Here is a 26,071-nt window from a genome sequence, read left to right as displayed (position 1 = left end):
TGAAAGTAGTCCCTCAGCAGTGACTAAATAGGACTCCCCAGGGTTGGGACAGAGTTGAAAGGGAATTTAGGAGTTTGGAGCAGAGGCTTTTTACCAACCAGAACAAAAGTATTTTAACGGTTTGAAACCAAGCACGAAGAGGTTAAAAAAATCTTCCCTAGAAGAAGAGACAAAAACTTTGAGATAAGCTTTGCTAACTGCAGCTGTGCACATTCAGCATCATCAACTGTTGTTTAAAACTAACCAGGTCTTTCTGTCCCTCCTCGGTATATGAGTGACCTATCTTTCCCAGGAAATCAAGGTCCAGACATCAAGATTCAGCCTCACAAGGCCAAACACAGGCTGAAGATAAAAGCTAACTGGAAAAGTCCAGAGAGTCAGGGAAAATAAATTCAGTCTTCAAGGTCAAACACAGGTTGGTGGGAAGGTGCCAACCAGCACAGCCACATGCTCCCCCTCCCCTACCTAAAACCCCAGCACACGCTCTCCCTCACAACATTTAAAACCCCTTGCCTCCTATCCTTCGGGGAGACAGGATGAATTTGAGGGCTCACTCTCATCTCCCGGCTGACATCACCCGAAATAAAAATGCTTTCCTTGCCGTAAGCCTGGCACTCCAGTTTTATTTGGCCCCTCTTGTGTGGTGGGTAAAGAACCTGTGATTGTGCCCAGTAACAAGTTAACATCACCTTAATAGTGTGTAGTGGCTGCATATTAGTGCTGAACTTTCCCTAAGGCAACTCAAGCATGTGCACAGTAGTATACATGAAAAGAATTTTTATGGAACCACTGATTCACCATAAGCAGAAAAACAAACAACAAGCAAACAAAAAAACAGGATAAAGGAAAATGAATGATAATGAAAATAAACGAACAGCCACAGGCAATGTAGGTGAATCTCACAAACATAGAGTTGAAAGGAAGAAAAGACATGAAAGAACCATACACTATGATTCCATTCATATAAAGTTTTGGGGTAGGTAAAACTACACTGTACTGGATACACAAGCATAAGAGAAATGCAAGGAAATGATTAGGGTTGTGAAGAAGAAGAATAGATACAGGAAGGATTCTGAGCCGGTGGAAATGTCCTTTATTTTTTAATTTTGTGTTAACTCATCTAGTTAGTTCATCAAAGTTTAATGAACTTTTCTCTCTTATATTTTGCAATAAAAGGGAAAAAATGAGTAAGCAAAAAGCTTCCCCAAATAACAACTGAGAGCAACGGGGGTTTGCAGCTGCAATATAATGGCACAAATGACGTGGTGAGAGATGGGCAGAGCTGGAGATCACAAGCAACAAGAAAGGAGAGAAAGTGATTGGAGAATGAAAGGGCAGGAATAGTATTTATTCAGACAGTTCGTTACAAGACTCAGAGCACGCTGGACAGAAGTGGAAGAGGTTCATAAATCAGAGAGAAACGCCCAAGGCAAGTTTCCGAAAGAAAAATGGGCACCAACGGCAAAGTAAGCAAACATACAGTTTCTTTGTTCAGTTCTTGTTTTGTTTGTGTTTGTTTGGGGGGTTTTTGCGTCTCTTTATACATTTGCTAAAAGCAGCTTTCCTCAGGGATTGCTCTCAGAAAGCAGCAAATTAAAGTTGACTAAAGGGATATGAGTGACCTCACACTAGGAATTTATTCTAAGGAAATTTCTGTGGACTTTCCAAAATGCTTACAACAAGGGAGTTCAATTAAATATTATTCATAATGGCCCAAAAAAGAGAGATTTGAGTAACTATGCTATAACCATAAAATAAAATTTAAATTTGTTAGAAATAATGTTAGAGAAGAATATAGAAAATATTCATAGTATATTAATAAGTAGAAAAAAGTAGATCACAAAATATTATACAACATGATCCCATTTGGGGATACTCAAAGGATTTACCTCAAAATCATAAAATAGGTAATAAAATTATAGGTGGATTTTATTTGTTTCTTTTGTTCTTATTTGTATTTTGAAACGTCCCATAAATAATACATATTGTATTTGTCATAAGACTAATGATACTTAAAAAGGTAATTCAAAATTGCATAAAAACTATCAAAAAATATGTATTCATGTGGTCAAAGACTGGGAAAAGCATACCAAAAGCAAAAATAGTAGCGTTAGAATGGAGGATTATGGGTTTGTTTCTTTCCACTTTCTTTCAATGTTACTTATAGTTAAAATTAAAAATATAATTTTAAGGGCCTGCCCGGTGGTGCAGCGGTTAAGTGTGTGCGCTCCGCTTTGGCAGCCCGGGGTTTGCAGGTTGGGATCCCAGGTGCGCACCGACGCACCGCTTGTCAAGCCATGCTGTAGTGGAATCCCATATAAAGTAGAGGAAGATGGGCATGGATGTTAGCCCAGGGCCAGCCTTCCTCAGCAAAAGGAGGACTGGCAACAGATGTTAGCTCAGGGCTAATCTTTCTCACAAAAAAAAAAAAAAAAAAATATATATATATATATATATATATATAATTTTAAGAGGCTAAAGAAAATTTTAATCTGGGGATTAGAGAATCGTAACATTTAATTTCTTTTCATACATTTTTACCCAAATTCTTGCAAAGAGATCAAATTTTTATTTAATTTATATTCTACTGATAAATTTAATAATTATGTAAGCCTCTCTTCTCAAATTTTTATGTGCATATGAATCACCTGGGGATCTTGTTCAAATGCAGATTTTGAATTAGTGGATTTGGCACAGGGCTTGTAGCTCTAACAAGTTCCCTGGTGACATCAATAACTGCTGGTCCAAGGGAGGACCACTTTGAGTAGCAAAGATATAAAACACACCTATGCTCTAGCAACAAGGACTCAGGTAATTCAGAGCTGATAACAAATTGTTCAGTCAACAAATACTTATTGGCCATCTATCCTATCCAAACCCTATAAATTTATCCTCTCTGTTATGGAGGAAGAAAATTAAGGCATTATATTAAGATAAACTTTACTACACCTGTTCTTTTAAAAAATTAAGAGTGCAATGACTATAATGTAGAATATGACTTATTTTCAATTAAGATCCCCTGTCTTTAAAATAATATAATTATAGGTAACATCCAGTCACAAACTCCATAACTCCTTTTCATGAAATTATGGTGTCAACATGCTCTTTAACTTTTTCCCATGATATCCTCTCTTTGTCTCTCTTTCCCTCTCTCTCCCTCCTTCCCATTCTCCCTCTCCTTCCCCTGCTCTCCCTCTCCCTTCTCGCTCTCTCTCCCTCTTTCCCTCTTTCTCAGGTCATTAAATGCAAAGCAGCCATAGCCTGGGAAGCAGGCAAGCCCCTTTGCATTGAAGAGGTTGAAGTCGCTCCCCCCAAGGCTCATGAAATTCGAATTCAAGTAAGTGGGAACTTGCCCCATGTGGGAACAAGACCCTAAGTGCAGACTTGGCTTCTGTCAGGTCAGGCCTGTGTGGTGTGACTGAGATCCCTGGAGTTTCCACTATGGGGGAATTACATTTTTAGGTTCAGATAAAAACAGGTATTACTCCAGAAGAGGTAAAATATTAATTTATCAGTTGTTATTGATAATGGGCTTAAAATTTAATTGAACTGTCTTAACATTTATCATTAACCCTAAGAATCAGACAAAGGAATTCACTTTAGATTAGAATTAGTTAGGTTTTCTTTTTCTTTTCCAATTGCCAGTTATTGGAAAGTGTTATTAAAAGGAAGATAGAGAATTTGGTTTAAAACAAGGGAGAGGAAAAACTGAAGTGCTGCCCTGGGCAGCATAAGGGTCTTGGGTCCCCCTGAGGACGGGACAGGAGTGGGTCAGCAGGGAGAAGAGACCAAACTGAGTAGAGAGGGATCACAGATGGCAAATTGGGACAATCTCTCCATTTGCTGCACAGCTGGCCAGGTTTATATTTTCCTCAGGACCACCACAGTAAGGGTTTACACATGGGAATGAATGGGATACCCTGATGAATAGAATCCTGAAGAATAATAATACAGTGATACATTGATAATTAGTTTAGATAATCTTTTATTTGATATCTCTCTTTTAACTATGCAAGTTCTATGATGTCTATTTCATTTCATGTAGTTTCAACAGAATTTGAACAAGCCCTAGAGACCTATGTTCCCCCCATTCCCTCTGCCTAATAGACTTTAACTTTTCCCTATTATCTTGGATTTCTCTTCTCCTGGACACAGTAACTGCCAATTCTATTTTTGTGCTTTTCCAATGACAGTGAAAGGTAGAAAACAAAGGTGCATTATAAGAGGAAAAGAATATATCCTAAAATATTTTGGGGTTTTTTTCCAAACTATAACTCTTTTATTGAGCTCTGAGTGTCGTAAAGTTTCAAGTTGACATTGGACCTAAAATTGTCCACCTAACAACCCCAATGATATAACTATAGAAATACAACTCAAGTCTGTGGTTGCTTTGTAGATAATCGCCATTTCTGTGTGCCATACTGACACCCATCCTATTGACCCAAAATCTGAGGAGACTTTTTTACCAGTGATCCTTGGCCATGAGGCTGCAGGAATTGTAGAAAGTGTTGGGCCAGGCGTGACCAACTTCAAACCAGGTATTTTATTTTCTGATTCCAATTAAATGGAAATGTCAGGTTATTTCAGGGATAATTCCTGATATAGTCCTGGCTTTGCATGCTATAATTGATCTCTATTTATACAGGGAGACCATCTTTTCCAAAGCAAACTGAGACACACAATCTATCACAGTCTAATAATGGGACAGGATATTTGAAATCAGAACTGATAAAATCCGGGAAACATGGCCACTTGTTTACATATAGCACTGACAAGTTGTCCTATGAAGCAAAGTTATAAAGTTAGCTTAAACTAAAGCTTCCTGGGGGCACAAATGACAATTTATAACAACCTCCTCTAAATAAAACAGAAAAATAATTTAATATTATGAAGAATTTAAAGAATGAAGACTTGGGGGCCAGCCTTGTGGCGTAGTGGTTAAGTACGTGCACTCCGCTGCTGGCGGCCTGGGTTCAGATCCCAGGTGTGCACCAACGCACCGTGTGTCAAGCCATGCTGTGGCGGCATCCCAAATAAAGTGGAGGAAGATGGGCACGGATGTTAGCCCAGAGCCAGTCTTCCCCAGCAAAAAGAGGAGGATTGCATGGATGTTAGCTCAGGGCTGATCTTCCGCACAAAAAAAAATTTTTTTTAATAATAAAGAATGAAGACTTACAGGTAGCTTAAGTAAGAAATAGTATACATATGTCAATGTTAGCTTAAGAGTCTTTTTGGAAGTTTGTAAGATAAAAATAATACGTAAATGAAGCATGACAATGGCTGAAATTGTTTACTTCACATTTTATAACAGATCCACCAAATACTGGAATATGTGTTATGTAATCCTCACTTGTCAGGCAGAATGAACCATATCATTCTTTCCTCCTTTAATGAGAATGCTCCAAACTTAGAGGTATTTTAGTATCTTTCCATTCCAAACAAGATCATAGAAACAAATTGCTCCTAAAAGTTTTGCATCCCTGAAGGAGTCTGGCCAATTCGGTCCAAGCTCTGTCGCTTACTGGCTGTGTGACCTTTGCCTTTAAGTCACTTTTTTGTGATTCAACTCAAGAGTTCTGTTTTCTAAAGTGGGGACAATAATAGTATCCATCTCAAAGGGTTGTTCTGATAACTAACTGAGATAATACATGTAAGCAGTTAGAATGGTGCTTAGCACTCTAAATACTGAACAAATGTTAATTATCATCATTGGACTGTGATCATCAGAGGATAGAAGCCATTATTAAATTGAAATTGAGTAAAAAGTAGAAAAATGTGGAAATTGAGCATGAACTAAATGGTGAAACATGGTGATGGCATAAGGTTTACTCCCCATATCTAGTCTATTATTGTCCACCTCTCCTATTATATAAAGGTTTTCTCCTCTATACAGGGTGTTTAGAAATGTAATAAATAATAATCATGATGCAGAGAGCTGCAATGACAGCAGAGTCTCAGACAGGACTCTACACCTAATGGTATCAATATGGATTTGTTGCTTGACTGCCCAGCAGAGAGAAAAAGAAAAAGAAAAAAAGTATATGCAATGCTTGGGGGAATCAGCAATCTTGTGGGGTAACAAGATATTGTAGCCACCTATACCTTCTGCTGAACATAAAATGTATACCATAAAGAATGGGTTATCCACTGATTCATCAGGTAGAAACTGTTTATAAGTTACATCTTAGGCACCATTCAACATGTGGCATTTCTTTCTAGGTGACAAAGTAATTCCACTCTACATGCCTCAGTGCAGAAAATGCAAGTTTTGTCTGAGTCCACTCACAAATTTATGTGAAAAACTCAAGTAAGTACTACACACTCTTAGTAAGAGTACAAATTGGTACAAATATTTTGTGCAGTATGTTAGCAATAACTCAATGGAGATGAAGAGGTGCATACTTTCTACCCACCACTTCCACTCCTAGGTATGCACAAGAAATTATTGCAAAAATCACCCAAAGAGATATGTGCTAGAACGTTCGTTGCGACATTGTTTATAATAGCAAGCAGTTGAAAATAGCACAAATGTCCATCAATAAAAGAATAGATTAATGAATTACTATGTAGTAAAACAATGGAAACTAGGTAACAACGAAAATGGCTAAACTTGATCTACATGTAGCAACATAGAATAATCTCACACATAATGTTAAGGGAAAGAAGCAAGTTGCTTCTTTCTATTTAGCAAGGTGTCATATACAAAAACAACACCATATATCATTTATGGTATACGTGTGTGTAGTAAAGATATAAATACATCACTGGAATGATAAATGCCAAATTCAGAATAGTAACTACCTCTACAGGGGATGAGAGAGGAATGCAATGAAGTGCAGTAAAGTACTTGATTCCAAGGCAACACAGACATCAGTCCTGGAGCTAGGTTTTGAACCTAGGCAGTCTGGTTCCAGAGTCCAAAATCTTAATCACCTTATTCTTTACTGAGACTATAGAAAGATCTATTTGTCCTTAACGCTAACTGAAACTAGTTATTTCAGAACCTAAAATTGTACTACTCTTACATTTATTATTGTGCCTCAATTTCCTCATCTATAAAATAGGGATAATAATAATGCCTGCTTCACAGGGTTATTGCAGATATTCAAAGAATTAATGCACTCTTTTGCAAACTTTTAATGAAATAATAGATTTTGGCAATGACCATCAATTCTTTCTAACATCACAAAAAGAAAGATAATTATGTGCCTCTGGATGAAAATACACATCACATTTGAAGTATTCCTACAAAAATATAAAACCTGAATTAGATCAAGCATTTAGATCAAAAATACTTCTTTAGAAGAAATAAAGGGACAAAGATACATGTTAAACCAGATTATGAGACTGTAATCAGAAAAATCCAGAATGAGGAAAACTCTACAGGACAAATGACTGTTTCTTCAACAAATAAACTGCAAGGAAAAAACAAAGGGGGAGGTGAGAACATATGAATTAAAAGAGACTTAAGAAGTGACGTCAGCATCATGGCAGAGTGAGCTTTCTTGTAAACTCTTCTCCCAATAAGATACAACAAAAGGGACAGTCACAGACCAACAAGGGACTCTTGCACAGCAAAAAGGAAGATCAGAAAGACCCACACTGCCGCACATCTGAGAGTGGATGTGCTGGGGCCCCCAGAGAAAGTGGGGAGAGGTAAGGAGAAATCCTCTCCCTCCCCATCAGACCGGTGATTCGGGTCCGTGTGGCTCCCAAAGAGGGGAGAGGGGCAGCCTTCTGCGGGGAAACCATAGATCTTCGGGCTCTCTCAGCCAGTGAGAAACTCCCACACAGAGGACTCAGAACTGCTGCAGGGATGCCATCAACATTTGAGCACTCTAGGAGAGTGGATAATGAAGGGCAAGCAAGAAGCCCCCCACCCCAGGGACCCAGCAGGCAAAAGAGAGAGCCTCTGCCTCCCCCATGCCTGACACTGCAGCTCAGCTGACCAGACTGAGTGACCGGGGCAGATCACAGGCGGGTGGCCCGTGGCCGCGGGGCAGCCAGGGCAGACCACAGGGGGCTCAGATTACACAGCCCTTAACCCCCAAATGGTGGCGACAGGTGGAAACAGCAACCAGATAATTCCAGAATGAGAAAAAACAAAGCGAATAGAGGAAGCACAATGCAAAGGTACATTAAATTGCCAGACCAGAAGGAAAATGACAAGCACCCAGAAATCAACCCTGAAGGCACAGAAATCCATAACCTAAATGACAGAGAATTCAAAATAGCTATCATAAAAACGCTAAACTAAATATAAGAAAACACAGATAAACAGTTGAACGAGATAAGGAGTTTCTTCACAAAAGAAATTGAAATCATAAAGAAAAACCAATCAGTACTGATGGAGATGAAGAACACAATGGGGGAGATAAAGGAGAATCTGGAATTGTTAAAGAACAGAGCTGACAATATGGAGGAAAGAATTAGCATTATAGAGGATAGGAATACAGATATGCTCCAGATGGAGGAGGAGAGAGAACTAAGACTAAAAGGAAATGAAGAAAGTCTCCGAGAAATATCTGACTCAATTAGGAAATGTATCATAAGAATTATAGGTATTCCTGAGGGAAAAGAGAGGGAAAGAGGAACAGAGAGCCTATTCAAGGAAATAATAGCTGAGAACTTCCCAAATATGGGGAAGGAGCAGGAAATACCAGTAAGTGAAGCCAATAGGTCACCTAAATATGTCAACAGACAAAGGCCCACTGCACGGCATATACTGGTAAGGCTGGCCAAAGTCAATGACAAAGAAACAATATTAAGGGCAGCTAGACAAAAACTAAAAATAAGATACAAAGGATCTCCCATCAGGCTCTCAGCAGATTTCTCAACAGAAACTTTACAGGCTAGGAGAGACTGGAATGATATATTCAAAATACTGAAAGACAAAAAGTTTCAGCCACTAATACTCTGTCCAGCAAAAATATCCTTCAAATATGATGGAGAAATAATAACATTCTCAGATAAACAAAAACTAAGGGAGTTCATGGCCACGAGAACCCCACTACAAGAAATGCTTAAGAAGGCCCTCATTCCTGAAAAAAAGAAGAGAAAAGGAATACAAAGCTTGGAGCAAGGAGAAAAATAGGTAGACAAAATCAGAAAAATAGTAGATCTTTACCGGAATAGGTTAGCAATCACTTAAATACCAAAATCAAAGATCAAAGGAAGGAAAACACCAAAAATAAATACAACCTCATCACTCTAAACACACACCCATAACACAAGATAGAATAAGTTGTAACAAGAATAAGTTAGAAGGGGAAGAGGAAAGAGATCGAATTGACTTAGTATAAGGAAATAAGAGGCCATCAGATAATGGACTATCTCATGTAAAAGACTTTTTCTACAAACCTCAAGGTAACCACTAAACAAATAATCAAAACAAAATCACATATGATAAATAAAGAGAAAACTAGAAGAGTCATAAGACAGAAAACCAAACTGAATTGGCAGTCCAAAACACATGGGACAAGAAAAAAAGGAAAGGCAAAAGAACCAGAAAATAATTGACAAAACAGCAACATTAAGCCTCATATATCAATAATTACTCTAAATGTAAACAGACTGAACTCTCCAATCAAAAGATATAGAGTGGCAGGATGGATTAAAAAGTAAGACCCAAAAATATGCTGCCTCCAGGAAACACATCTCAGCTCTAAATACAAGCACAGCTCAGAGTGAAAGGATGGAAGACAGTACTCCAAGCTAATGGCAAACAAGAGAAAGCAGGTGTTGCCATACTCATATCAGACAAAGCAGATTTCAAGATAAAACAGGTTAAGAGAGACAAACATGGGCAATATATAATGATAAAAGGGACACTCCACCAAGAAGACATATCAATTATAAATATATATGCAGCCAACATAGGAGCACCAAAGTACATAAAGCAACTATTAACAAACCTACAAGGAGATATTAACAACAACACAATAATAGTAGAGGATCTTAATACCCCACTTACCTCAATGGATAGATCATCCAGACAAAACGTCAATAAAGAAACAGTAGACTTAAATGAAAAACTGGACGAGATGGACCTAGTAGACATATGCAGAGCACTTCATCCAAAAACAGCTGACCACACATTCTTCTCAAGTGCACATGGAACATTCTCAAAGATAGACCATATGTTGGGAAATAAAGCAAACCTCAACAAATTTAAGAAGATTGAAATCATAACAAGCATCTTTTCAGACCATAATGCTATGAAACTGGAAATCAACCACGAAAAAAAAACTGGGAAAGTGACAAAAACGTGGAGATTAAACAACATGCTACTGAACAACCAATGGATCATTGAAGAAATTAAAGGAGAAATCAAAAAATATCTGGAAACAAACGAAAACGAAAATATGCCATATCAAACCATATGGGATGCAGCAAAAGCGGTCCTGAGAGGGAAACTCATAGCGATACAAGCCCACCTTAACAAACAAGAAAAAGCCCAAATAAACAACCTTAAATTACACCTAACAGAACTAGAAAAAGAAGAACAAAGCCCAAAGTCAGCAGAAGGAGGGAAATAATAAAAATCAGAGCAGAAATAAATGAAATTGAGACCAAAAAAACAGTAGAAAGGATTAATGAAACAAACAGTTGGTTCTTTGAGAAGATAAACAAAATTGACAAACCCTTAGCCAGACTTACTAAGAAAAAAAGAGAAAAAGCTCAAATAAATAAAATTAGAAATGAAAGAGGATAAATTACAACAGATACCACAGAAATACAAAGGATTATAAGAGAATACTAAGAAAAACTATACGCCAACAAATTGGACAATCTAGAAGAAATGGATAAATTCTTAGACTCATACAACCTCCCAAAACTGAACCAAGAAGAAATGGAGAATCTGAATAGACCAATCACAAGTAAAGAGATTGAAATAGTAATCAAAAACCTCCCCAAAAATAGAAGTCCAGGACCAGATGGCTTCTCCGGTGAATTTTACCAAACATTCAAAGAAGATTTAATACCCATCCTTCTCAAACTATTCCAAAAATAGAGGAAGATGGAACACTTCCTAACTCATTCTATGAGGCCAACATCACCCTGATACCAAAGCCAGACAAAGACAATACAAAGAAGGAAAATTACAGGCCAATATCGCTGATGAACATTGATGCAAAAATCCTCAACAAAATATTGGCAAACCGAATACAGCAACACATTAAAAAGATCACACACCATGATCAAGCAGGATTTATACCAGGGATGCAGGGATGGTTCAACATCTGCAAATCAATTAACGTGATACACCATATCAACAAAACGAAGAATAAAAACCACATGGTCATATCAATAGATGCAGAGAAGGCATTTGACAAGATCCAACATCCATTTATGATAATAACTCTTAACAAAATGGGTATAGAAGGAAAGTACCTCGACATAATAAAGGCTATTTATGGCAAACCCACAGCCAACATCATACTCAATGGGGAAAGGCTGAAAGCCATTCCTCTGAGAACAGGAACGAGACAAGGCTGCCCACTCTCACCACTCTTATTCAACATAGTACTGGAGGTTTTGGCCAGAGCAATTAGGCAAGAAAAAGGAATAAAGGATTCCAAATAGGCAATAAAAAAGTGAAACTCTCACTATTTGCAGATGACATGATTTTATATATAGAAAACCCTAAAGAATCTTTTGGAAAACTATAAGAAATAATCAACTACTACAGTAAAGTCGCAGGGTACAAAATCAGTCTACAAAAATCAGTTGCATTTATGTATGCTAATAACGAACTAACAGAAAGAGAGCTCAAAAAAACAATACCATTTACAATTGCATCAAAAAGAATAAAATATCTAGGAATAAATCTTAGCGAGGAGGTGAAAAACCTATACAACGAAAACTACAAGACATTATTGAAAGAAATCGATGATGACATAAAGAAATGGAAAGACATCCCATGCACATGGATTGGAAGAATAAACATAGTTAAAATGTCTATATTACCTAAAGCAATCTACAGATTCAATGCAATCCCAATCAGAATCCCAATGACATTCTTCACGGAAATAGAACAAAGAATACTAAAATTCATATGGGGCAACAAAAGACCCCGAATTGATAAAGCAATCCTGAGAAAAAAGAACAAAGCTGGAGGCATCAGAATCTCTGACTTCAAAACACACTACAAAGCAATAGTAATCAAAACAGAGTGATACTGGTACAAAAACAGACACACAGATCAATGGAACAGAATTGAAAGCCCAGAAATAAAACCACACATATACAGACAGCTAATTTTCGACAAAGGAGCTAAGAACATACAATAGAGAAAGGAAAGTCTCTTCAATAAATGGTGTTGGGAAAACTGGACAGCCACATGCAAAAGAATGAAAGTGGACCATGTGCTATTGCCATTCACAAAAATTAACTCAAAATGAATCAAAGACCTGAAGGTGAGACCTGAAACTATAAAACTCATAGAAGAAAATATAGGCAACACACTATTTGACATTGGTCATAAAGGAATCTATTCAGATGCCATGCCTACCCAGACTAGGGAAACTAAAGAAAAAATAAGCAAGTGGGACTTCATCAGATTAAAGAGCTTCTACAAGACAAATGAAACCAGGATCAAAATGAACAGACAACCCACCAGCTGGGAGAAAATATTTGCAAAACATATATCTGACAAGGGGTTAATCTCCATAATATATAAAGAACTCACACAACTGAACAACAAAAAAACAAACAACCCGGTCAAAAAACGGGCAGAGGAAATGAACAGACACTTCTCCAAAGAAGATATACAGATGGCCAATAGGCACATGAAAAGATGTTCAATATCACTAATCATCAGGGAAATGCAAATCAAAACAACACTAAGATATCACCTCATGCCTGTTAGAATGACAATAATCACCAAGACAAAAAACAACAAACATTGGAGAGGATGTGGAGAAACAGGAACCCTCATACACAGCTGGTGGGAATGCAAACTGGTGCAGCCTTTATGGAAAACAGTATGGAGATTCCTCAAAAAATTAAAAATAGAAATACCCTATGATCCAGCTATCCCACTACTGGGAGTCTATCCAACAAACCTGAAATCAACAATCCAAAGAGGCTGAGTCACCCGCATGTTCATTGCAGCATTATTCACTATAGCCAAGAGGTGGAAGCAACCTAAATGTCCCTTGACTGATGATTGGATCAAGAAGATGTGGTGTATATATATACAATGGAATACTACTCAGCCATAAAAAAAGACAAAATTGTCCCATTTGCAACAACATGGATGGACCTGGAGGGTATTATGTTAAGTGAAATAAGCCAGAAAGAGAAAGACAAACACCGTATGATCTCACTCATATGTGGAATATAAACCAACACACGGACAGAGAAAACTGTATTGTGGTTACCAGGAACAATGGGGGTAGGGGGTGGGCACAAGGGGTGAAGGGAGACATGTATATGGTGATGGGCAAACAAAAATGTACAAGCAAAATTTCACAATGTTATAAACTATTAAGACATCAATAAAAATAAATTAAAAAGAAAAAAAAGAGACTTAAGAGGCCGAATGCAATGTGTGGACCTAAAAGAATCTTTATATTTTTGAGATACATACTAAAATTTCTGCAGATGAAATAGTAATGTCTGGGATTTACTTCCAAACAGTCCAATGACAGTAGAATAGCTGCTGGTGTAGGGAGGCGGGCAATAGATGAAACTAGATCAGCCATGAGTTAATAGTTGCTGAAGCTGGGAGATGGCTACATGGAGATTCACTATGTTACTCTTTCTACTTTTATGTGTGTTTGAGTTTTCCATAATAAAATCTTTTTGAGAACTAATACATGTAAAGCCCTTAAAAGAGTTTTTGGCACATAAAAAGTATTCATTAAAAAGTTTATTATTGGGGCCGGCCCCATGACTTAGCGGTTAAGTGCGTGTGCTCCGCTACTGGCGGCCTGGGTTTGGACCCCAGGGGCGCACCGACGCACTGCTTGTCCGGCCATGCTGAGGCAGTGTCCCACATACAGCAACTAGCAGGATGTGCACCTACGACATACAACTGTCTACTGGGGCTTTGGGGAGAAAAGGGGGAAGACAAAAGGAGGAAGACTGGCAATAGATGTTAGCTCAGGGCCAGTCTTCCTCAGCAAAAAGAGGAGGATTGGCATGGATGTTAGCTCAGGGCTGATCTTCCTCACAAAAAAAAAACAAAGTTTATTATTATCATTATTATTTTTAGACCACTTCTGACTACATATTTAGGTGAAGAGTCTCAAGTCATTTTCTCAATTTTTCCATGTCATAGAATTGTCACAACAAATATATAATGCCTAACATTTTTTTCAGGAAAGTAATCAGTGGTCCATTTATTTTCTGTTTCTAGTATCTTTTTTTTTTTCCTAGTCTAGACAAAAGTCCTGTTGTTGATCAAGAACTAATGGAAGACAAAACCAGCAGGTTTACCTGCAAAGGAAAATCAATTTACCATTTCATGGGGATCAGTGCTTTCTCTCAGTACACTGTAGTGTCAGATAAAAATCTTGCCAAAATCGATGATGATGCAAATTTAGAAAGAGTTTGTCTGCTTGGATGTGGGTTTTCAACTGGCTATGGAGCTGCACTCAACAACGCCAAGGTAAAATGCTTAATCACTATGCTGTGGAGAAGAGAAGTTACTAGGAGGCAGTGTGATAAAACAGAGAAGAGTTATCTTCAAACCCCGGCTCTGTCATTTATTACCACTGTAATTTTAGGCAAGTTATTTAACCTCTCTACTCCTACCTCTTTATGATAATATCCACTACAAATAGTTGTGGGGATCATTAAATCATACGTAAGACATCTGGCCCAGTGGCTGGCACCCAGTTCAGGTTAATTTCTTTTCCTACACTAGATTATAGTATAGTTATACTATACTATAATACTATTATACTATATACTATTATACTATAATCTAATTATAGGACAGTTAGATTATAGACCATCCCTGATTTAAAAATAGCCTGCTTAAATATGTCCCCTAATTATGAACACTCATCAGGGGTTGCAGACCCAGGCAAGAGACAAGAGAAGCTAGAGTAATTCCCACCCGTCTCCATACAGCCACCCCTCCTTTCTCCCTGAGGCTGCAGATTCCTCTCCCTCAAACTGTACTAATTCATCTCTGCTTCTCATCCTATCCCTTTGCGGCTTCAAAAGAGGGTCTCAGATGGCAGCCCTGATGGGCAAGATGAGTCCCGGGAATCCCATGTTAGCATTATATGCTTTTACAAAGCTGTTTAACTGAGAGGCTAGAGAAATGTCGATACCACTTGGATGCCTCAAACCACCTCCTTATTTAAACTTCCTTGACATTAGTCTTCGTCCTTTGACTCCACACAGCAAAATGCAACCAGAGTGGTCTCTCTAAACAACAAATCTGAAGATTTCACCCCATTTTCATTATTAACCTTCTCTGTCAGTATGCTACAGTATTTGTCACTTCCTGTTGGAAACCTGCTCCAGCCTCGGGCATGCAATCGGTACCCCTCCAGTTTTTCCCAAAGTGTTTATGTTTATCCCTGTCTTCCGTCTTATCACGCTATTGAGAAATTTTCTATTTATTTATCCTTCCTATTAGACTATTTTCTCCTTGAGGGCAAGAACTCTGTCTTGTTCATAATGGTATCTCCAGAGCCTAGCCCTGTGCCTGGCACATAGTAGGAGCTTGACAATTTTTCAGTGAATGAATAAATAAAGCTAGGTTCCTATGCAACCCTTAAGACATCTTGGTGAGGCTTGGTCCTCGATTTTGCAATACAAAAATTCCTTTTTATCAGGTTACCTAGAGATGTTCAATGTCAAGGAAACAAAGTCACCCTAACGAAGATAAGAGGCTCACCTAGTAGCCAGAATATCAAGGTACGACGTTTTTTTGAGAATTACACTGGCCAAGCAGACAGAAATGCTACTCTTGGCCATCAGCATATTGTCTCCCTCTAAAAATTCATTTATTCATTCATTCATTCATCAATAAAAATTAAGAAACTGTATTAGAAGCCAAACTACAATCTACAGGCTCCCGGAGGAAGGGTGTTGTTAGTTGGGTGGAGTTAACAGTTGATGTGACCTTGGCAGTCAAGGCACAGTCTCCTCTAGATAGTATTGGAGACTCAGGTAAGAATTATTACTCTTTGGGCCACACATACACCCCTTTTCTGGACTCCATGCAGACTATCATCTTCTACTACTATAATCTTTCTTCAGAGATATTAACACTAAAGATTCAGCTGTAATTTTCTTTTAAATCTAGTCAAAGTTGACCTAAATTCCCAGGACCTGTTCTTCCCACTATGAGGAACAGCTAAAGCCCTTATGAGATGCTCAGAGACGAGAAATGAATCTGACAGGAACAAGTTAGGGGAAGCGAAGTATCAGTAATTCTAGCCAAAAGGCAAGAGCCTTAATATAGACCCTGAGAATCCAGCTACTGTGAACAACATTGCTGCAATGGGCAAATGCATTTCCACTTTCAAGGAGACTTAGAGACAAACTTTTTAACACAGTCTCAGGAGAAGTATGTTTGGAAATATACTAAATATATGCTACGACATTATAGTAAATAGTACATAGTGTATATAGAACAATATTCTGAGTATTTACAAAATATATTTTTTATTTCCCCTGAGCAGCAGAAGCCAGTATATGCATGCCTAATACCATGTATAAATTAAAGTAAGAGGTGTGCATTCTCTCTCTTCCTTAGTAATTTTGCTTCCAATTTAGAATGTATCAATATTTCTCTTGGGCAGATTTTCTCTTTCCCTTTTGTTTATGCTTTAATTCTAACTGTTTCCCATCATCATTAGAAAATATTGATTAAGCATCTCTCTGTGTGTAGTTTTTGCCACTATACCACTCTACAGAATCACATATTCCTGTTACAGCAGCTTTCCTTACTATCTTGTATATTAAGTTTCTACTTAATTCGATGCAATGAACATTTAGTAAAGACCCAACATACAGAAGACTCCTTGATAGCAATGTGGAAGATGAAAAGTCTCTGCCTTAAAGAACTTACACTCTTTTAAAGAACACACACACACAAAATCAAACAATCAAGGAGATTAAAAATTACATGATATAGAGAAAGCAAAAATGGTGGGCACTAATTTCTGATTAAAAAATCAAGAATTAAGTTTCATGGGGAGAGTGACATTTCAGTCAGGCCTAGAAGTATAGGTAATATTTTAATTAAAGGAAACTGGTGAAAATTACACCAGGCTGAGGGAACAGCATGAACTAAGGCACGAGGAAAGGAAAGTGCAACAGTTTGTTGCGGCTGTAGCATCAGGAATACTGTGGAGATGACATTGGAAGGTAACGGGAGCCAAATAATAAAAACCCTCCAATGCCATGCAAAGAAATTTGGACTTCATTCCATTTAAATGAATTGATGATTTGGGATGATGAAGTAAGTTAATTCACGTTTAGAGTAATACTAGTGGACATTCAAAATCAACTACTATATTAACGTAACCAAATAAGGCCTATTAGAAATATAGATATCAAATATCTATTAAATTCTATCTATAAAAAAAGGAAATCAATAAACTCTTTAAAATGTGGAGGCTTTAGAATTTTGTTCTGATAACACTGAAGGGAAAGAGAAAACAAGGGAATGATTTTCATTTGGGTTTGCTCCTTATGAACTGATAATCCTAATGGCCCTCAAACGAGTCTCCAAATTTAGTGACTTAGCCATCCACCTTGGCAGATTTCCCCCAATGGCTATATCATTTAGTTTTATGATAGGCAGTCTTATTTATATGTTCCTGCCCACACCTTGCTCTGTCCCTTAAAAAAAAAAAAAAAAAAGTGCTACTGGCTGCTTTAAAAGTTAATTTATGACTTTCCTGCCTGCAGGTCACCCCTGGTTCTACTTGCGCGATCTTCGGCTTAGGAGGCGTCGGTCTCTCTGCTATAACGGGTTGTAAAGTGGCAGGAGCTTCCAGAATCATAGCTATTGACATCAACAGTGAGAAGTTTACAAAGGCCAAAGCCCTTGGAGCCACTGACTGCCTCAATCCTAGAGACCTAGATAAACCCGTCCAGAAGGTCATCATTGAAATGACCAAAGGAGGAGTGGATTTTGCCCTTGACTGTGCGGGTGGATCTGAAACCATGGTATGTACATTTTTTATAAGAGTATATAATAAATAATATTTACTAACATTAATAAACATTGACAATATGTATATAAATGTATTTTTATGTTATATTTAATAATATATTTATATATGTATATAAATTATATATTTCTATAATAAGCAATATTTAATAACATAGTAGATATTATACATCATATAGTATATTGTAGTTAATCATTTATTAATAAAGATTACTGATTCCTACTTAATATTAATGTTGTTAATATTTCTGCAGTTTTCAGTATGTTAAAAAACATACACACACACTGCAAAATTAAAAAGTCAATCTTTTTTTCCTAAGCACTGCAATTGTATATCACTCAGATTTCTCCTTGTCTCAGGACAGCTGCATAATTTGCAGGGCCCTTCTGAGCATGGCCCTGAGCCACCCCCTGCTTGCTGCCCTCGAAGCAGCCCATCTATTCTACTCCAGACTGCGGGGCAGGTTACTTGCCGGAGTGCCCAGCCTTATACGCCAGCCAATATTCACCTAACGCACATTTGCTCAAAGACACTAAGTAGTGTTTTGTTTTGCTTTTTAATGAAATGACCAAAGAATTCATCGACTAATGGTGTGTCTGTGGATTCCTCTTATTTCCTCAGTGTGAGCTGTGAAGTAGCTATGGCACTATTCCCTTCTATTTACACCTTCACTCAGCCTGGCTCCTAAAAGCCTCCTCTAGGGAAGGTGTAAAGCATAAAATTCTGTATTCAGCCATGAGCAGGCTTCGCTGGTTCTTGCCCTTGGTTCTCACCCGACTGATTCATTCCCCAGAAGAGTATAGAGACCAGGAAGAGCTGCTGAGAGCAGCAGGCTGCAGTTCCTGGGTCTCTCCCCCTCAGAATGACTTCCTTGTAATACGTAGAACTGTGTAAAAGAGGATCTGGCAGGTAATGAGCACTCGATAAATGTTAGCTCTTACTGCAAGTTCACGCGTGGGCCACCCCTTGTCCTGCACAGCTTGCCTGTGTTCACAGCTGCAGGCCCTGCCTTCTCAATGGTCGGGGGCACTTGCAGCCTGCAAAGTCCCACACCCATTCCTCCACTTCCCACAGCTCAAATTTTTTACAAACATCGAAATTCAGCCTATTTATCTTACTTTTCTAGTACAGAGATTCTCAAAACTGGCCACGCTTGAGAAGTACCTGGGGAGCTGTTATTGTTTAGTACCAATGAAGGGGCCATACCCCAGGATATTCTCATGAGTTGGGGCCTGGGTACCAATATTTTTTATAAGTTTCTCAAATTGAGAACCACTGATCTAAAACTTGGCAGGTTCTGTTATTAACTGATTTATTATACCAAGAAATGCACTTTAAATTATGGAATAGAATTACCCTAGAGAATCCAAATAAAAAGAAGGAATTTATTTAATCACAAAAAAATCACAAAAAAACTTCCACCAAAAGTTTCCATCATTAGAGAGAGCTAAATTTCTGGGCAGTAGAGAAGATTCCAGTAATGGGTATAAATTTTATTTCAATGATCTCTAATGCTCTAAGGCAGCCTAAAGAACCCAAAGGAACAATTAGAAAGTTACGACAATTGACAATTGTATAAGGAGTTCAGAATTAAAAGTAATTCTCATCAAAAGTTATCAGAGGCTTCTAAATAAAACCCTGCATTTGTAACCATTTTAACTAAGTCATCATTATGTAAGCTAATTCCTTGCTTGGAGCAAAGCTCAGAAATGTAGAAAAGGCAACAAGAAAAACATTTTTAAAAAAAACAAGAGTTAATATAAGCAGCTACCTTAAGGTGACAAGTAGCACCTGTGGTCTTTCCCCCTCTCCATGGATCTCTCTATACAGTATAAATAAAAATGTTTCTGCCATATAAAAAGTGCAGAAAGTAGAACAGTTTCTATTTAGAAATGTTAGGAGTTCTCAAAACAATAAACACATATTCAAATAAAAAATTCAAAACACACTCTAAAAGTTCTAGGTCATTGTATCTTCCATCACTTTTAAGACAGAGAGAGAAGAGGGAGAGAATTTACTGTACTTCACATTGCTCCTTTCATACAGTGATCAGTGATGAAAAGGAGCCACGCTTCCTATTTGCGACTTTTGTAAAAGGAAAAATTGCCCCAACAGGTCAGAACCAAGTTGACTGCTGACATTGATATGGGACAAAGTTTACACTTTTTTTCTATAATATTAGTCTCAAAAGATTTTAAATATTCATCTATTTACCACAGGACTTCAGTGTGGAATTACCATCCATAAGTTTATATCTTTCTCAAACTTATTTACATTTTCAATCCTTGGCATTTTTATATTAATCCCAAACTTGCAGTAGGTTAACATTACAATGTTTTCTCTTTCTCTCATGCAAAGAAATGAAAATGAAAAAAATGAAACTCCCCTGCACCACTGTCTTCCATGCGGTGACTCAGCAATCAAGGAAGTTCAAACTTGTGGCTTCACAATCTCAACATGAGGTCAACTTGGTTGTTACAGCAGAAGGGACAGCTGGCCGGTTGTTCACTGGTTCTTCTGTTTTGGCTAGGAGATGACACACATCACTTCTGCCCATAGTCCATTGGCCAGAATCAGTCACATGACTCTACCTAACTGCAAGAGAGCTCGGAAACGTAGGGAAGCAGATGAAATATTTGATGAGCAGCAGTCGGTGTCATTTTCTGTTTAACAGTATTGCCCTCTGTTTTAAACAGCATTTCCTTTTATTTATCCTACGTTGAGATCTACTAAGTTTACAGTGTGTACCTCATTTCCTAGGATCTAGTGAATACTTATTCACCCTTTCTTCATGACTTTAAAGATTGTGACCGTATGCCCCTGGAATTGCAAATATTTTAGTATATACCCATGGTAGATCATTGAAAACTTGTTGATTAGAGTTTAAAATGTCCTCCATAAATATTTACTGACTTCACATATGTTTATGTTTCTTGATATACAATGATATACATTCTAGGTTCAGCATAACTATGGTATTAAACAGGGTAAAATAATATGTTTTGTTTCTTTTCAATATCTTTTTTGAGGAAGCTGAAATATTTATTGAATGTTCTATCTGAAACAAAACACTGGAGCCTCAAGTCTCAATCTACAATACTATGACCTCATTAGCTTGAATCTCATTATCTTATATGCAGAGTTGTATAAATTTTCCCTAAAGCATTGTTACATACCCCCACTGGAATTCATATTCTACTTTTCTACTTGCCCAGCTAGTCTTTTTTGTTTGACCTTCCAGAGAGCAGCCCTGGACTGCACAAAAGTAGGTGGGGGATCATGTACTTTCATTGGAGTAGCCGTTGGTGACAAAGGATTGACTATTTCTCCACTGGAGCTAATAATGGGCCGTACTATAAATGGAACAACCTTTGGTGGTCAGTTTTTTTTTCTTTTAATTTCCTCCATAATACAGTCATGTGTCACTTAATGACAGGGGTACATTCTTGGAAGTGTGTCGTTAGGCGATTTCATTATTGTGCAAACATCATAGAGTGTACTTTCACAAACCTAGATTGTACAGCCTACTACACACCCAGGCTACATGATACTAATCTTATGGGACCACCACTTATGCAGTCCATTGTTGACTGAAACATGGTTATGTGGGGCATGACTATAGTACTCAAATTCTTATAATGAAGATTATTGAAAGGAAAGGAATATAATTTGTTGTTTAAATATTGAGTGTCTAGAACACCTCTAAAGACTACATAAAAGCTATTCTATTAAGTACCTGAAAGTAAACAGAGTTTGTAGAGAAGGATAACTACAATTTGCAAATTGAAATTCAATTTGCATTAAAATTAACTAACACAGAGGAACAAAGTTAAACTTTGACCAAATCGAGATAATTCCTTATTTAGAAATAGAAAATAATCTTGAATTTCTTTTATGAGGAAAAATTTTTAAATAGACTAAAAGTACAGAAAATTAAAGATGGGAGGGGTAATCTATTTGAAGCAACCCAAATCTGACCTAATAATTTCATTCATTCAACAAACACTGATTAAACTACCTGTTCATGCACCTTGTCTTTATTAGGCATTTTGATTAAATTGCAGGTTGGAAAGGTGTCGATTCTGTCCCAAAGCTGGTTACTGACTACAAGAATAAGAAATTTGATCTGGATGTATTGGTGACCCACACCCTGCCTTTTGACAAAATCAATGAGGCATTTGACCTTATGCACCAAGGAAAAAGGTAAATTACCAAACAGATGGGTGAGTGGTTTGAAAAACCTTTATGATGATTCTATTCTTATTTGCTGTTAAGAAATAACTAGTTTGTCTTTTATGATGCTTTCCACATTATTAGAGGTACTAGACATGCTTAAAAGATTAAATAATGGCCATTTGGAAAAAAAGAAAAGCTTCTACTCTATTTCCATAATGTACACTGCCATTCACTGTTCCAACATAGAGTGGTGGTATAAACTGACACATTTTCTCTTTAACAAACAATTGTTAACTCAGTTGGGGCTGCTCCCTAGAAAGAGAGGTTTCTATAGTATAATGTCAGGTCCCTCTCGTACAATATAGCCCTGGGTCTGGAATCATTATGCTCTGCGATTGACCTAGAGTGTCCACTCCAGGCTGTTCATTATCAGAACCAGGTGAAAACCATGGAGAAGGGAGCAGGAGTGGCAGGTGTCAGATCTAAAAGTATGCCCCAACTCTCTTCTCTTGCTTTGTCGTGTGTCTGCTATAAGATACATTCTATCCACAATTTAGCTATATTGTGCTGCCTTGGCATAGACCCTGAGAACTGACTTACAGAAACGTCCCAATTAAGGGATTTCTAGTGGTTGAGGAGTGGGTAAGACTAGGATCAATGATTTTGGTTAAGATGATCAAGCACAGCCTTGGTCAATAGAAGCAAAGGGCAAAAACATCAGCAACAATGTTGCACAGAAAAGATGCAGGACAAAAAAGCAACAACAACAAAAAAGAAGACCACAAAAGAGAGGGGGAATAACCTAAAGTTAAATGACAGGAGTTTGAAGCAGAGAATAAATGTTGCAAAAGAAGAAAATAGGTCCACTGTGTGAGGACCCAGGCTACTTCATGGGGAGGAAATCTAAGAAAACATCCCTACTGAAATGAACTCCGTAATTTGCAAACATGTTAGCTACAACATATCAAAAAGAAGTTCAATAAAGAAATAAACTATTTTTTAAGCTACACTATCTCCTAAGTAGTATATAACCCCCACAATATCTTGCACGATCTCAATGTCCCCATAAGCAGTAGTCCTCAAGTTAGGAGTTGGGTTGGGGTTTGGGGCCTCAGATTGGCGCTCGTAGCCTCTCCACCACTACCCCCTTTCCCCTAGAGTTCTCAGTCATGGAATATACTCACAAGGAGTGCAAAGTGGCAGCCAAACGGAAAATGTTGCATTACTTTATTAATAGCTGGGCAAGTCTCCCATGCTCTTTAAGTAGGCCTGGTAATCAGTGGTAGAATGGAGGCCGAGGAGTAGACACCGGAATGAGGCCTCCTACTCCCTTTCTGGCCCGCTGAGAAAACCACCTGACTGCCCACACAGATGGAAAGGTGGACAACAGAGAAGGCAGAGGATGGGCCTCCCTGGGGGTGCTTACCATATGGGTACAGGAAGCACAGCTGAGAATAGGCCCTCCTACCAGACCAACTGCATAGAAGCAACGAAGTGGAGGCTGGGGATGGGACACAATGACCAGCTGGCTTATTAAGGTACAGTGACCCTGACTCACGGTGAGGAAAAGACACAGGGTCTCCCTGCACAGTCCCTGGTGAAGAATAGAATCGTGCATGGCAACCTCTTGATGCCAGGGATTCCACGACTCCAGCAGTAAGGCCTGAAATAAGGAATTCTCTGTCCTTGAGGCCTATCCCCTCTTTGCTTCTCCTTGTTGAAGGAGTTATCCAGGAGTAGGAATATTTGGGTTCTCAGAAAGTAGCATCCCAGGACACCAACCCTCTTTGGAAGCCCCGTTTGCCCTTGGCTACAGGAGAGCCAAGAGCAATGACTAGTCCACGGTGGAAACCTCGCTACAACCCTGGCATGCTTACTTCTCCACAGAACCGCTGGGCAACAAGGACCTCGCCCAGGGTCAAGTGAGGGTCCCCAATTTTCCCCCAGCTCACTAGAACTATATGGAAAGTATTATTAATGCCATGAATGAAAGAGGATGACAAGATAAAAGAAATTAGGCTTACCAAAGTGGGCATCTATAAAAAAAGATTAAAACAAATCCTGAAACAAAAAAACAAAAATTATTTGTGGGTTTTGGTTAAATTGATCATGAAAATTATACTGATTATTGTTTTATTATTATTAACAGCATTCGGACAGTCCTGATCTTTTGAAGACACCAGAAACAATTTGGAATACTGTCTAACTGACTCTGAACCTGTCTGGTTAATTTGATATGATGAAGCAAGGATCACCCAGAGTTTAAACAAATATCTACAGTTAACATCTCAAAATCAAATAGCTATAAAGATTACAGCATTTGTATCCATAAAATACATTTAACATTAATATGCCCTATGTTAAATAACTATGATAACTGATATGTTTATGAATAGAATCATATGATGTTTCAGAATTGTTTAAAACTAGTTCTGGAGAGATGGGTGTGGGGAATGAAGGGTAATAAATAAAACTAGATTCACCATATGTGTATAATTTTTAAGGTTGGGTGAGAAATATATGGGATTTCATTATACTGTTCTCTCTACTTTTGTATGTGTTTAAAATTTTCCATAATAAAAAGATTTTTACTAGAAAAAATCACTATTATATATATGTACATAAGATACATATCTTTAAACTATATATATCGTTTATGTACATAATGATATTATGTAATTTCTAAATTTCAATAAGCTACAACCTACTCCTTTAAAAGGCTGCTAAATAATTTCCTTTTTAACATCTGTTAATTTCTTTTCTCTTAGCCCCACTTGACCACTGTGAACAATAATCATAAGAAGTGGAATATCAGAAGCTATATAAATGAATATATATATAAATAAAGATTTTTTTAAAATCTATATATTCTCAAATTTTGATCTTTATTAAATAATTGCCTTTTTCACCTTTGATAATTATCACAACATATAATGTTTATAGCTTTACAGAGTTTAATGATCTGTAATTTGCACTGAATAATCTACTTTCCATAGTCCACTAAAAGTGACAAAGAGCAATGTACTTATAAAAGTAATGTGGTAAGTAAAAATGTTTATAGTTACAAGATTTAACAGATAATAAGATTTATATGAAAAGAAAAATGAGAGTTTTCAAACTATTATACTCATCGATGCTACAATGGACATTTTAAGGATAAGACAGATAATTATTTGGATCAGAGTAACAAAGACTAGCTCTCAGCATAATTTCTGAAACCCACCAGTTTTTTAAAAAAATGTTTACCACATGTTGAACTCTGAGAGAAGATAAACTTCTCTGCCGCTTTGGCTGAGGGAGGCAGTGATATCTCAAAGTAGAAACTTATATTTCTTTTTACTTAAGATTCTCTTTCATTAGAAACGGAAGCCAGTTGATTGTCTGTAAATGCTCCCTTTGTCGGCACTGCAGGGAACAGGATGCACTCCACAGGCGGCTGGCCTTCCTCATGCCGTTCCCTGCATCAGTTTCTCCTCATCCCCTCCCCTCTTCTCCTCAGCTTCCTCGAACTTCCCCAGGTCAGCTTGCGACCCCCTCCTTTTCAGATCCTGGCAGCCACAAAGCTGTTCTTCTTCCTGAACAGCTTAATGTCTTTATTGAGATTTTAACACATGCTGCTGCCACTTAGTTTTCCAAGTATATGTTTGTAACTCCTAGAAGACAAAACAATCTTTGAATCTATCCCTCCATCTATTAGAGATGTCCCATAAATATGTTGCTGGATATCAAGGTTTATCCTAAGT

At 37.7% G+C, this 26,071-nt stretch overlaps 1 protein-coding gene across 1 annotated transcript; it reads left to right on the top strand.

Moving 5' to 3' along the window:
- Window positions 1-1,392: 1,392 nt before the first annotated feature.
- ADH4 (alcohol dehydrogenase 4 (class II), pi polypeptide) lies at window positions 1,393-24,879 on the top strand. Its single transcript, XM_004430987.3, is given in 9 exon segments — window positions 1,393-1,466; window positions 3,236-3,337; window positions 4,397-4,538; window positions 6,220-6,307; window positions 14,386-14,617; window positions 17,887-18,147; window positions 21,394-21,529; window positions 22,217-22,355; window positions 24,478-24,879. Coding segments are annotated over 9 exon segments (1,179 nt in total). The 5' UTR covers window positions 1,393-1,448; the 3' UTR covers window positions 24,539-24,879.
- Window positions 24,880-26,071: the final 1,192 nt, after the last annotated feature.

This window comes from Ceratotherium simum, chromosome 8, assembly GCF_057802395.1.
Source record: "Ceratotherium simum simum isolate JZ-2026a chromosome 8, ASM5780239v1, whole genome shotgun sequence".
NCBI lineage: Eukaryota > Metazoa > Chordata > Mammalia > Perissodactyla > Rhinocerotidae > Ceratotherium > Ceratotherium simum.
This window is presented reverse-complemented; position numbering and strand designations above follow the sequence as displayed.